At 31.6% G+C, this 15,239-nt stretch overlaps 1 protein-coding gene across 15 annotated transcripts in view; it reads right to left on the bottom strand.

The window, feature by feature from the left end:
• Positions 1-15,239, bottom strand: part of LOC132713504 (receptor-type tyrosine-protein phosphatase delta-like) — a 208,087-nt gene that overhangs the window by 108,927 nt on the left and 83,921 nt on the right. For 11 of the 15 annotated variants that reach the window (XM_060696132.1, XM_060696133.1, XM_060696136.1 and 8 more), the window contains 3 exons: positions 7,798-7,866; positions 7,158-7,220; positions 5,353-5,649 (listed from right to left, as the gene is read on the bottom strand). In XM_060696132.1, coding sequence (XP_060552115.1) covers positions 5,353-5,649; positions 7,158-7,220; positions 7,798-7,866 — 429 coding nt within the window. The remainder of the gene's footprint in view (positions 1-5,352; positions 5,650-7,157; positions 7,221-7,797; positions 7,867-15,239) is intronic. The other 4 variants (XM_060696141.1, XM_060696142.1, XM_060696143.1 and 1 more) reach the window with 2 other exon arrangements.

Raw genomic sequence — 15,239 nt, forward strand, 5'->3', positions numbered from 1 at the left:
ACTCTACCAGAAGAATTATTGTAAATGGCCAAAAGCATTTCCCCCTGCTGAATGCCAATAAATGCTGCTTGCATTCAAAAGAGTAAAAAAATTATTTCAAATAACTTTAGTATCTCAATAAAATGTATATTTCACAACCATGCCACTTGATTTTTTGCAAAATAATAGAAAAATTACTCATCTGTGATTTATGCTTAATATAATTATAGCCCAGAAACTGCGTTTTAATTTTCAGCATCTTTGCATACAATGCTTAATCCTACTTCAGAGATTGAAGCAAAGTCTGAAGATTAATTGAGTCTGGTTTTTTTTTCTAGGTTAATTTTGTTTGTTTGTTTTGCATAAAGTGCATTGCCTTTTTGACGAATTATATTGTACTTTTAATAGTGAGAAAGACCAGTTGTTCTTGAAAAGCACTTCAGTTTTGTCAATTTCCCAATGGCCTCCTCAAGTTCTTAATTCAACTTCTCCTCAAGATGCACTTCATCCAATTATGGAGGTGTTTTAATTAAGTTGTTTAAGCAAAATTCACTTGACCATAATTATCCAATTTTTTTAAACAAGATTATAAAGCCTTAAAAAAGTGGTAAGCCTGTACCATTAGTGATAAGCCAGGCTAGACTACACATCTGTACATAAAGTCTTTATACTTCTGGCTGACTTAACCTCAAATTTACACCTTCTTACATATCCTCAAATATGATAATGGACAATTCCAAAAATGGAGGCTGGCCAAGTCCATTTCAGAACCTAGCAGGATAAGGGGTTAACAATGACCACCTGCTTAATATTATCAAAACAATAAAAAAAATTTATATTCCATAAATTAAAAGGCAGTTTTAAGCATATATGACCGAATAATTTATATTGGTGACTTTAATGACCTTCAAGTTATTGCTGGGCAGATGGCTGCGAAATCTCACTGCAAACATGACTGGCAGTGAAGTTTGCTCAATCCTATACTGACCTTTTATAATTTAGAGGACATCAAAAGATTAGAGCTCTAATGACTGAGTATTGATCTACGGCTCTAAATCAAATATTGAAGCTTAACTCTCTAGTTATACAATGGAGATGTGATAGCAAATATAATCACTTTCAGATAATGGGATTTTTCCTTTTTAAGTCTATGACTGAAAAAAAATTACATGCTTAACAATAAAGACCATATAAATTATTTAGTGACTTCTACAGCTTCTATAAATATGAGGAATTCTATTTTTATTTTATTTTTATTTCGCAATGTAAAATAATTATAAATCTCTCTCTGCTTTCATTGATTATGATTTTACATTTTCAGAGTGGTAATGTTACATGTTTACATTCAAAGTTGACATGGTAACTTGAAGTTAAATTTAATTTAAGTCAATGAATCATCTTTTTATTTTAACTTCTAATAGATTTAGCTAAGATAAGTTACAACTTTTAAGACAAACCTTTAAGAGATGCCATACAATAAAACATGGCTGTAATACAAAATAGGGCCTTGACACTGCCATACCTTTGCTAAGAGGACGACACCTAAACCATAACAATCCCCACTTAGTATAAGCATCAGTATTCTGCATTTAGCATATCAGAATCAGCACACTCTTTATTTCAAAAAAAAAAGCTTTTAAATACTTATACATGTGAAGAAGTTGTCAGCACCTTGAAATTGTATAATGAACTGAATCAAAGAGGAGGAGGCTGGTACAGCCTTATACTATTAATAGTGGCATTTTCCTTCTCATTAAAAAAAAATACTGGATTGTTCAAACTGGATATTCTATTATTCTTCAATCTGTAAGTAAAATAAATGAGGAAAAAAAAAGGAAATTAATATAATAAGCTTTCCTTTTTTTCTAATAAATATCCAATCATTTCATTTTCATTAGCAAACACCTTACACTCGCCCCCCTCCCCCTTCCAGCACCAAGTACACGTTCATACTCAAGACATGCCTTGAGAAGGTGGAGATATCATTCCTTAGAAAAATGAAAATTTTCAGCCAAATTTGTACAAGCTTTCAGACAGGCCTTATCTCCTTTGTGCAGACGTATCAAATACATCTCATTTGCATTTAACGACAAACCAATCCGGCAATCTATTACCGAGGAAATGTTGCAAACAGATTGGCTCCTTATTTCGTAAATTTAGATGAAATGAATTCCCAGGTCTCTGACTAATATGGTAATGCAAAAATTGAGCTTAAGCTAATAGTGCGTATCAATAACGCACAAATATTGTTAGGCTAAGACAATAGGAAGCTGTCCTCTAATGTGGTGATTATAAGTCTATAAAAAAAAGCCTTGCTGGGCTCTTAATGATAAATATAAAGAAAGACATACAAAATATTCCTGATGAAAACTGTTTTTAGGTTGCTATCATGGACTGTAACATTATAAAAATTGGGGTATCCTTTACGCAAAATTTTCACTGTATCCCAGTAACATTTTTTTAAGGATGGCCTAAACCTTTTAAAAATAGCATATTGCATATTTGTAGCCAAAATAATGGCTAAAAGTAAGAGTGCTGTAAGTGAAAGTTCAAAATTTTTCCAACATTCAGGAAAGATAAGTTTGTCTTAAATCATTGAACTACAACCAAATTCAAACTTAAACTGCTTATTCCTAAGATGTATCTATATTATTTTCAAAGTGAAAGGGACATAACTCTGCCAAAAAATCATCAAACCATGACCAAATTCCAACTTGACCTGCCCATTCCTTTGACATATCCATATGTCAAATTTAAGTTGAATATGTAACACTGTTGGGTAGATAATGAACAGAAAACTGTAAAATTTCATATTATTTTCAAAGTGAAAGGGCATTACTCTGCCAAAAATCATTGAACCATGACCAAACTCGAACTTGGCCTGGCATTCCAAAAACATATCCATATGTCAAATTGAGTTGAATGTGTTGTACCATTGGGGAGATAATAAACGGAAAACTGAAAATTTCATATTACTTTCAAAGTGAAAGGGCATTACTCTGCCAAAAATCATTGAACCATGACCAAATTTGAACTTGACCTGCACATTCCTTTGACACATCCATATGTCAAGTTTGAGTTGAATGTGTTGTACCTTTGGGGAGATAATGAACGGAAACTGAAAATTTCATATTATTTTCAAAGTAAAAGGGGCATAACTCTGCCAAAAATCATCAAACCACGACCGAATTCGAACTTGACCTGTATTTTCTCATGACATATCCATATGTCAAGTTTGAGTTGAATATGTTGTACCGTTGGGGAGATAATGAACGGAAACTGAAAATTTCATATTATTTTCAAAGTAAAAGGGGCATAACTCTGCCAAAAATCATCGAACCATGACCAAATTCGAACTTGACCTGTATTTTCTCATGACATATCCATATGTCAAGTTTGAGTTGAATGTGTTGTACCGTTGGGGAGATAATGAACGGAAACTGAAAATTTCATATTATTTTCAAAGTAAAAGGGGCATAACTCTGCCAAAAATCATCGAACCATGACCAAATTCGAACTTGACCTGTATTTTCTCATGACATATCCATATGTCAAATTTGAGTTGAATGTGTGCAACCGTTCTTAAGATAATGAATGGAAACTGATGATGACGGAATGACAGAAGGACGGAATGACGGAACAGGGTAACACTATATGCCCCGGCCATTACATGGCGGGGGCATAAAAATACTGGAATGTTCAAACTGGATATTCTATTATTCTTCAACCTGTTAGTAAAATAATTGAGGAAAAAAAGGAAATTAATATAATAAGCTTTCCTTTTTTTCTGATAAATGTCCAATCATTTCATCCCCTCCCCCATCCAGCACCAAGTACACGTTCATACTCAGACATGCCTCGAGAAGGTGGAGATATCATTCCTTAGAAAAATGAAGATTTTCAGCCAAATTTGTACAAGCTTTCAGACAGGCCTTATCTCCTTTGTGCAGACGTATCAAATACATCTCATTTGCATTTAACGACAAACCAATCCGGCAATCTATTACCGAGGAAATGTTGCAAACAGATTGGCTCCTTATTCGTAAATTTAGATGAAATGAATTCCCAGGTCTCTGACTAATATGGTAATGCAAAAATTTAGCTTAAGCTAATAGTGCGTATCAATAACGCACAAATATTGTTAGGCTAAGACAATAGGAAGCTGTCCTCTAATGTGATGATTATAAGTCTATAAAAAAAGCCTTGCTGGGTTGTTAAATATAAAGAAAGACATACAAAATATTCCTGATGAAAACTGTTTAGGTTGCTATCATGGACTGTAACATTATAAAAATTGGGTATCCTTTACGCAAAATTTTCACTGTATCCCAAGTGGCACTGTACCTTAACATGGGAAGCCACTAGTGGTATGAGGTATCCCTGGTCCCTGAACAGGAAACTGTTCTATAGATTGTAGAGTTCATTACTTATCAAAGATTAACTCTGGAGTCATAATATATTGTGAACCAACAATAATTAATTTTAACCTTTAAATCTAATAATAAATAAATCGCAGATTAATTTATTATCTAATGAGAATCGCGAGACCAATTAAGTGGTTTTATTGCTGACATCTTGTATTCATAACATATAAAACAGTATTTCACTTTTTTTAACCTTGGCCTTGCTGGTAACATGCCATAGATTTTTTTGTCCACAATATCACTATCAGAGCAGCTAACAGTTTAAGCCCTACCCTTAGCCTTCTAGTGGCAACAAGTTCTACCAATGTGACCAGTGCCATGCATGGTCTACAATTTTCACTATTCAATCAATATATATTTTGTAGATTTCCCTAAAATGATGAACACTTTGGTTTTACTTGAAAGATGGACAAGTTCATTCAAGTTATTTAGCTAAAAATTATTGTATACTGTAATAGTCGCTTGGCTTTACAAAAGTGGCATAGAAATGTCAGTGCTGCCACTTTGTATTCAGAAAGTAGAAATTATTAGTATACTAAAGACTTATTTATTATTTCCTTTCATAAAAACAATGGCTGAATAAAAACAAGTTAGTTTAAAGGCTTTGCATGAAGAACTGACAACTTCTTTACATTTTACCCAATTGATATCATTTAACTTATTTTTTTTAATGACAAACATACAATGGTCATCTCCTGCTTGAAAATTTGATACATATATATATGAAGACAGAGAACAGAGGTTAAGAAAAATAAAACAATTCATAACATTATAATTGACGCCCAGTCAATAACAAAGTGGGAGGTTTCAAAACATAGAAAAAAAATCATCAAATTATTATCAAACTGCACACTTGTTTATATATTTCTAGTCTATTTTCAGTGCATGAATAACATAAAAAATACACTTCTTCCAAATAAAACATGTTCGGAAATGTATAAAATTTTACCTTCAACTTCATAAATCTTTAAGGTGGCGTTTGCCCTAGCTTCTCCATGTTCGTTCCCGGCAACACATGTAAAATATGTGTTGTCTTTCTTTGCTTTTGCCGGTTGTATACGCAGAACAGTTCCATGTGGCATACTAAAGATGTGGTAACGTTTCTTATGAAGGGTGTTTATCGTCTTTCCGTCTTTTTCCCAATGGAAGTCTGGTGGCGGGTATCCGGAAGCTTTGCAGAAGAAGCTTACGATCATATTTTCTGCCACTTTCATACTCTTGGGAGCAAATGTGATCATTGGAGCAGCTGAAATATACAAAAGAAACAATTGTTAATACCTTTATATATAGTTTATAGTTTTATCATGGCGCGGCTCATATATCCACCATAGAATGGTAACCAAGATGATGAGCAATGTGTGTCACACTGTGTCAAGGTCAACTCCCGTTGGCAACAGTAAGTTGCTATGCGTAATATAATATAAAGTAGGAAATAACAAAAGCATCAGCTTTTATTTTTTTTATTCTTAAAAATAACATTTTCTCAACATATTTTTTGATACTTCAGATTTAAAGAGCGCACATAAAGCAATAAATCGATAACCTGTGATCATTTCAAGTCTAATTAATAAATGAAATCATCGCAACCTTAAAATTTGATTTAATCCCAATCATACTATAACTTATAATTTATACCCTTTTTTTCCCAGGAGTTTTATTATGCATTTATTTTGTTAGTGCCAATAGCTAATAATAAAGCAATTAAGTATTAATATATTGTTACAATTAGCATTACACGTTTATCACATTGCTTCCAGTATGGAAAATCAGTTCACTGCAACCGTTTTGTTTTCATTAATATTCAATCATTATAATTATTGTATAAAGAAAGCCACTTCAAATTTCTTGTGTGTTATTCACTTGAATTACAAAGTACTGTTTTTTATTCATTTTAATTACAAAGTACTTTTTTTTATTTGGAGAAAATGTGAATCAATTTCAATAATAAAAAAAAATTAATCCATTTAAGTTGAGATCAATTTCGTACAAGCCTCTGATGACACTGAGTAAGAATTTTGTCATTAAGATAATTAATGAAATTCATCTAGCAAAGCATTTCTACATTCAATCCCATGACGAGAGTTTTCAATTTCTACCGAAGCTGCTTTTTTTCCCTATTTTTTTTATATTTATTTTAGCCGTAAGCCTCGAGCTACAACAGTTCCAAGTTACAACACTTAATCAGTTATTATAACAATTTATGTTTCAAATTTATTTTTAAAAAATTAAGAGAAAAAAAACTTTCTACGTGTCCAAAATTTTTGAAATTTTCCTCTAGGAAAAAAAAGAAACAAAAGTAAAACAAAACAACAATACTTGACCTCAAATGAGGCCCGATCTTTTATTTTACAATTTTAAAATGAAACCCGTCATCTTAACATGGTATGATTCACAAATAGAGTTAATTTTTCCAGCAAATTCATTCAAGTACATAAGTAATGGATGGACATGCTACCATAATCCAAGAGCGGGCCTCATTTGAAATTGAACTGAATTTACATAATTTAAAAAAAAGAAGAACATAATCTAAGAACTGCTTTTAAAGCTATTTTTGTAGAAAGGATTCCATTTTCGTGTCATTTTTTTTTCTGTGTATTCTTTTTACTAACTGAAACAAAATGGTTTAACCAATTTACGAGAAACTGAATAAAAACCCAAAACTGACTTTTTTTGTAACCAAGGGAACTGAATATTTAACCTGATACATATAACTATTTATTGGATATTCATGAGCCGCCTATCGCAATTACTTACGGGTATCAGAATCGTGGTACTCGAAAAATTCAAATTCTGAATCAGCAGACATTGTACGATTTCCTGGAATTCAAAATGTTAATTTGTTACCATGACTACAAGAAAATACATTGCGTACAAACGTTAGTTCCTTTCCTTGTTAATTGAACCTTCGTGCATCTTATAGACATTAATAGATACAATGTTTTATACACTGGTCTATAGGTTAAGGACAGCTAAGACATTTTCCTAACAGAAGCCTTCTCCCTCCCTTTAATGGTCACCCCACCAAAACTTTTCTGTTGTTATGTTTTTGTGACCCCCACTCCCCCGCCTCCCGAAATAAAATGGATTTTTTTTTATTTTAAATGTGTCTTTGATCAAATGCTTTCACTCCCTCATTAAAACTATTTTTCTGCTTAAAACTTTTTTTTATTATTAAATGAAATACAAATTAAATTAATATCCAATAGTAAAAGAATGAGCTGCCCAATTAAAAATTTACCACGAATAAACAATGTTTAATGGAAAAAAATAGCCACTAATTTTAGATAAGATTTCTCTACAAGAAGTTGATTACACATGCAGTAAGGATTTAGATATAAAATATATATAAAAAAATATCGTTTGATTAATTTCTGTGTGATTGCCAACTACTTACGCGTTAACTGATCGAAGTACTCGAAAAATTCAAAAGTAGTATCGGGATTGTCAGCAGTAATGTTTGATCCTGTGACAAAAAAATGGCAGGTTAGAATGATACATCGGTCTCTCGCTATAAATATACCAGTAAGTAATCAGCCTAATATGCTTTCTGTTTCCACGCATTAAAATGCCATTTTTTTTTTTTTTACTTTCAGGATGTTTTTTTTTTAGTTTTTTTTTTTTTTTTTTTTTTTTTTGCGTTTTAGCTCAAACCCCATGTGGCTGAATGTCACTTTACCTTAATTTGTTGATTGTATCTCGTCCTATTTTAGCAATCTATCTTTTAATTGTAAATGGCAAAAAATATATTTATATGGGTCACCTCGGGTAAAAAAATTGTCAAAACACATTCAAAAGTTTTTTTATATCTAATCATGGGTTGCATTTTTTTAAAAAATATGTCAAATATTTTAGAATTTTCTATTTAAATTATAATTTATGGTATGTTAATGCCTTTTTTCAGAAAACAAATCATTAGCAACAGAATGGTTGCCATAGCAACAACATTGCCATGAGATGCTTTCTAATTGCTAATGGGTTATATCATGTCCAATCTTAAAATATACATTTATTTTCCAAGCCAGTATTTAAAATTAATTTTCAGAGCAAGTATTTAATACTTCACAGCTTCATCCTGAACAGTATTATACAGTCATTCTACAGTATTTCTACATTTTTATTTTTTTGTCGGTAATTATTTTCGTTCAAATTTCAATAGTTAATTTCAAATCTTATTTATTTCAGGTAAGTTGTGAACATAAAATGAATGCATCAAGCATGGCAATTTTCTTGCTAAGCCACCCAAATTCTTAAATAAACTAAAATCTAATAATACCTTTTTTTAATCAATCTACAGTGAAATAAAACTAAGAGATGAAAAGGAAATCAGGTGGAAATCGAAGAAACACCTATGCAGTTATACCAAAGTTCAAGGATCAACATTTCTAATACATGCATGAATTTATTGAAAACTTTTCTACAAGTTATTGCTAATATTCTTTACTAGAATTAATTCACTCAAGTTTCATCATTATATATATAATTAAACAAAAAAAATTTCCTGCAAATTTTAATGAATGAATTTAATTAATGTCATAATTCGAATGAATTTCACGTAAAATATTCTGTACCGGAGGACACTGTTATGTACCTGAAGACCTTTCCAACATTTCAATAGAATGCCCTTCCGTTTCTTCATGCTTTTATGAACCTGACATGATTGACAATGGTACTGAGTGGAATTAAAGGTGATTCACATTGTTTTTTAACATCAACCACAGATTTATTGATACATACTTCAATGTGGTGGTGACATGTATCCTGTATGATTACTCTTATTGTTATATTGTTGTTGTCAACAATGGTAATGCTTTGTAAAAAATACAAATTGGTATCCGTGTATTAAAATTTTTTGGTTTCGAGTTTTACGTAGCACCAGCACAGTATAGGTAATAATTATGGCAACTTCCCAGCATTTCTGGTGGAGGAAGACTTTAGGCACCAATCTGTGCATTATTTCAGGCACAGACTGAAAGGTTACTAGAACTACCGGCTTTCCGTAAGCTACCTAGATAGCTTTCATATGACATTTGCGCGGCTCATTAAAAATTTTAAAAACCAGCAAACCAACAAGATAATACAAAGTATTCTAAGCTTACGCCCTAAAACAACCTTTTCAGTCAATATTTTCAAAAGAAAGAAAGAAATTCTGTTTTTACTATTTTAATGCAGTATAACATTTTACTCGATGGAACAATATTTTTCAACCTCCAACTTTTCAGTTTTCCCAGAAGAGTCCTGTAATCGACCCATCTAAAACTCTCCATGCTTTTGAAAACAGATTTTTCATGCATGCTGCAGCTTTCATTAACACAAAATTCATTATCATGGTAAAGTCCTATGAGAACATGACAGCTCTCCGTTCTTGTGTAAAATTTCAACTTTAGCAAAGGAAAACATAACTAATTAAGTTACCTCATTGGCCATTCATAATGTACATGCGGTGTTGGGCAAACCATACAAAGAATGGAAAGGCATAACAAAAAATGACATGATTGCGTGTCAAGAAAGAACCATACTGATGGTTATTTCTTTAGTCGCCAATGATTTTATTTAGAAATCAATATTAACTTTAAAGCTTCCATTTTGAAAATCAGTTAAATCTCCAGAGCACTAGCTACAATAATGACATGTTTTGTCAGCAAAATTAAGCCAGGCTATACCTTGTAAAATATTTTATTGCAGTCTATTTATGAACTTACTAACTACACTGCTATTGGCTGTCTAAAAGACTTACTCCTGAATAAATTTCCCCAGATAATCCGGGGCCAAACTCTTATAAGCGCAACAGGTTGACTATCCTATTGTGAACGGTATTGCTCCGTGAAACTATAAAGGTAAAAAGTTGTTTGTACCTGGGGACTTGCTTGGCAAAAACCCACATTTGACGAGTTCCGGGTATAAGATATTTAAGCAGTTTAATATTAATCCATAACCATGATAAATATCTTAAATGGCCTTGTCCATCTTTCAATCTGGACAAAACCATTCATCATAAGCATAGTAGTTTTTTAATGAAAAATTTTAAAATATGCACAGAATCACAGACTACAACTTGTAGCAACAGTGTACACCATGATCAGACAGCACAAACAGGCTGATGTTAGTCCGCACTGGTTGCATGTGTAGAAAAAGTTGTCGCCTGGCAGACTCCGAGGGTTACCTTAATTCAAAGATTTCTTAAGGAACAAAGGTTATTGTTAAAGATGTCATGAGATAGAAAAGTCAGTCTCCTACGATGCCATGTAAAACACTTGTGTTGTAACTAATCTATGACAAACATTCACCATGAGAAATTTTTTCATCATGTTTCAAGGAAATTCCGAACAAGCCCATGTTTGCTAGCTTATTAATCAAATGAGTTTCTAAAACCAATAAAATATTGCGGATAAATGCATCAAACACCCATTGCCAGCATGGAAGATATGGGCTAAAAACCTGCTAGATGTCAATACAAGACTTGTAAATAGCATATCAAAGTTTTATTACATCAATAAATCATATCCGAGATTTCCTTTCCCAGCATTTCATGTTGTTTTAATGCAGAAACAGCATCTCGATAACACACAATGAAATATAATGCTCAAGAGGTTTTCTAGAGATTGGGAGATACATGTCCCACAGTACATATTCCATGATGACGTGATAACATATGACTTGCAACCATTCAAACTGCAAAGTAAATACTCTTCAAATATGTCAATGAACATAAAAGGTCTTCTTGAAAAAAATAAAAAACCACACAGTTCCATATTTGATAAAAAAAACTCAGTTCTTTAAAGAGCACAATGTCAGGATAAATTATGCAAATTTTACGTAACATGACCATTACAAGATGGGCCATTAGAATTTTTTTTAAAGGAAACCATGGCAATTTAAAAATCAAACAAAAAACAATAAACATTATAACTACAAAATAAACTTGGGCCATTCTTTTTTTTTTTTACAAAGGAACTGATGTATCGTTGAACGTCTGTCGAAAGTCATCAATAAAGCTCGCGGAAACAATAGATTAAGATCACATACTCATCTACATTTAGATGAATACTTGCAGAAAATGTCTCGGTCAGCCGAAATCTCTTTTCTCCTTCCATTTTCCCACATCAATGATGATGACTCAGTAGCTGACATGGGTCATATCGTGTCTACAGAAAGATATATCGGAAGTTTATTATATACTTATAAATGAAATATTGAGAAATATTGATGAAATAAAATGCGTATTTTCATTTTCCGTATTTTCACTGTAAAAATTTATTTTTCACTGCAGTGAAACATATTTTCCGTATTTTCACTGGTGTCTTGCCGGACTACTTTCTTTTAAATTCTACCAGTACACAAAATTTAAGGGAAAGTTTTTCAAATTTTATCGCAAAAAAGAGAAAAATGTACATAATAAACAGAAAATTCAAGTTTTTTCTATAAATACATGATTTATTTTCATCTTGTGGCATGAAAATTACCATATTTCACTCGTGGCTACCGCCACTCATGAAATATTTATTTTCATACCACTCGATAAAGATAAATCATGTATTTATAGAAAAAACTTGAGTATCCTCTATCTATATATATCTCATGAAGAAGAATTCTTGATTTTTCAAAAGAAAAAAAAAAATACAAAGAAATAACTGGCAATGACAATTTTTTTCTTTTTGTCCTTTTCGAAAACAAAAGCAGTTAAATTCTCGTTGAGATTTGTATCTACACTTGAGAGATCAGAGATGATAGCAAATTAGCAATCTTTTCCCTAATTTCAGATATAAAATTAAATATAAAGTAAATGATTATGTAAACCTTTTTGGAAATATAACTTGTTAAAAAAGAAAATGCAAACAGCAATGGATAAAGCTAGATATCTTCAGATAGTGGAAAACAATAAATTGCATGTCCATTTACACTACTAGTGGAAAATGTCTCCCCCAGTCCAAGTCCTGGTGATGGACGAGAGCCATTGCTGGAGTGAAAGTCGGAGGCAAAGCAAGTTTAAGTAGCATGCAACGAATGCTATCTCTAGCAAGTAAACAAAGTGAAAGTACAAGCGGAAGTACCCGTCATGTGACCTATACCCATAACCAGAGGCTTTTTGCGCAAATACTAAGAAATTTCATGTCCATTTACACTGGAAGATTTTGTGATTATCATAAACAGGCGTCTAATGGTGAATGTATTTGTCAGGGACTAGCCACGACAATGTTATCACAACAATATTCCTGCCAAATGCCATATACACATTATTACTGCTGATTGTTACCTCAATACAAACTCACGGATACTAGCAAGACACAACCAAATCTCATTTCAAAAATATTTCTTCCTGGTACAAAAATTATACCGTGTTTGAAGGTAAAAGGAAAACATACATACATCTATATATTTATATATGCAAATGATTCCAAAAATTTGATTGAGGAACACTTATGTTTTGACATAAAATATTAAACCGTCATGAAATTTTAATTCTATTTTTAGTAACAGTAAAATGAAAAGCTTTCATCATTCTTACACAAAGCTCAAAGTTAAATATATAATATATTTACATCAAAATATTCTGCTGATGATATGCACAAGCGTTGAAAGCGCTACCGAAATAACTGAAAATATGGAGTTTGTTGTTATTTCTTAAATATTTTTATTTTATTCATTTCAACACTGCACAAGGAACATTATTTTATCAAGTTTTAATAATATATTTCATATATTTATAACATACATAACAACACTCCTGAAGAAGAAATACTTTGAAGAATAGCTTTGAGACATACTTTAAAGTATAGCTTTAACTACAAAATTGCTGACACTAAAAAGAAATAAATATTTCAAACAAGATCAATCATCAAAGATGTGTGCAAACAGAGAAGAAAAAAGAGAGCAATTCTGCAAATTCAATCATGTATAGGCCAAGTTGACACTGCTCGTTTTAAAGTAGCAATTTCACATCGGAGAAATGGTGAAACGTTGGCAATATTGTCAGCGGGATATTTAAGTTATCAAGTTGTACGTTGTTTACGGAATCATCCTGCAAGAGGCCTATATCATTCCTATTGATTGAGCATCACAAGTGTGCATTAGTCACATTGTTCTAGCCTTTGATCACCCCTGTGTCCCCTGGTACACTTGTTAAGTTTGTATGCTTGAATAGAGCGAAATTTTATGGGTTTTTGACACAAGTGTCAATGATGCTTGATTTCCTGGAATGTCTGTGAAATGCAGTGCGATTTTACAGGTTTAATGGGACTACATGATTCTAGAATGTTTTTATGCATGCAATTGTTCCAAGATGAAACATCTAAAACTCCATTGATGTAGGAGGTAACCTCAAATACATACCAATAAATCCGTTTTAATGCACTGGTTTTTTTTGTCCGATTCTTTTTTTATATACTTGAATATAAAAACATATATATTTATCGAGACTTATGAATGAAGATTCTGTCCCTTGATATCAGAATTCAGACATTTACCAATTATCATCATTCCCATAATATGTAGGTAGTAAATTTACGATTCTGAAACATGCATAGATGGACAATGGACCACCATTGCATAAAAACTGTCAAGGGTATTCAATTAAGTGCCCCTCAAAAAAATCTTACTCGATAAAATTAGTCAATGCTTCTGGGTCAAATCAATTAATTATCTTAATGGACTGCTTATTTTAAGCTTTGCTGTTTTCACAACATCAGATTTTTGTTTGTGATAAACATTTGTGCTGATATAAAGGATTCTTGTTTTTGTTATGAAAGTTTTGTTTTTTTAAAATCTCTATGCTATTTACAATGGTCATAGAGCCTGGCTTAACATTAGTTAAGATTGTTGTCTAGACATAAATAATGAAAACACTCATTTAACAAACGAGTCATTTAGTTTATAAATATGCCTTATACAATCATTGAATGTTTAGACAATGTCTTCTTTAATTCTGTAAACTATTGATTAAAGGGTAAACTAGAATTAAATAAACTAAATACAGTAGTAGAGAACGAATTTTGTCAAAAGATCTTTTAACTCATCCATCAAAAACAGACAAACATGTGTTCAATATTCATTGATGGAGAGATCCCGCATTTAACATTCAACCATGCTGTAGTACATGATGGAATTCTATTCTAAGGATCAACATCACCGATCCAGGACACCAGAAACCGGAATTTTTCCGTTCTATCAATTCTGAAAAAAGCCCATGTGACAGTGTATTTAATTGTTTCTTGTGAAAAAACTTCCAGTATTTTTACATGATACTTCCTGAACTCGTTCTGCCGTGATACTCAATTCTGTTCAACTTAATAGATTATAAATCTGCTGCATTTGAATAAAAGAGTATTTTTAATTCATTATTACAAAAATTATGATTCCACATTTGTCTATTTCTTTAATATACATTTTGTTCATATCGTAAAACTATTCCGGCTTTGAAGAATAAAGTAACCTGAGTTTGTAATGATAATACTTTATGTAAGTGTTATTCTATACAAAAGTATAAATATCGTGTCATAAAATTGAAACTTTATGATATTTGTAGATGTATTACATAGCATACATTTAAGTCAGTTAACAATTTATACTGTATATACCTTAATATATATCTTGCTGAATTTGTGAAATGGCCTTGCCCTTTTTTTCTTTTTTTTTAGAACAGTCAATTGTTATTTCCAGGGATATCAATAATAAAAGTGATGAGCCAATTTCATAAACTGCAGTCTGCAGATATATAGCTTTATTAACTTTAAAGTTTAAAAAAAATGTGCATAAATTTCAATATATTTGATATATTATAATTAAATCAAGAACAAGTCTTTCTGTTTCATGAATCACTTAGAGGTTCCACGAGCACTTTAA

The sequence above is a fragment of the Ruditapes philippinarum genome, unplaced genomic scaffold (genome assembly GCF_026571515.1).
Source record: "Ruditapes philippinarum isolate M1 unplaced genomic scaffold, ASM2657151v2 ctg1281_1_1_1_1, whole genome shotgun sequence".
Lineage (NCBI taxonomy): Eukaryota > Metazoa > Mollusca > Bivalvia > Venerida > Veneridae > Ruditapes > Ruditapes philippinarum.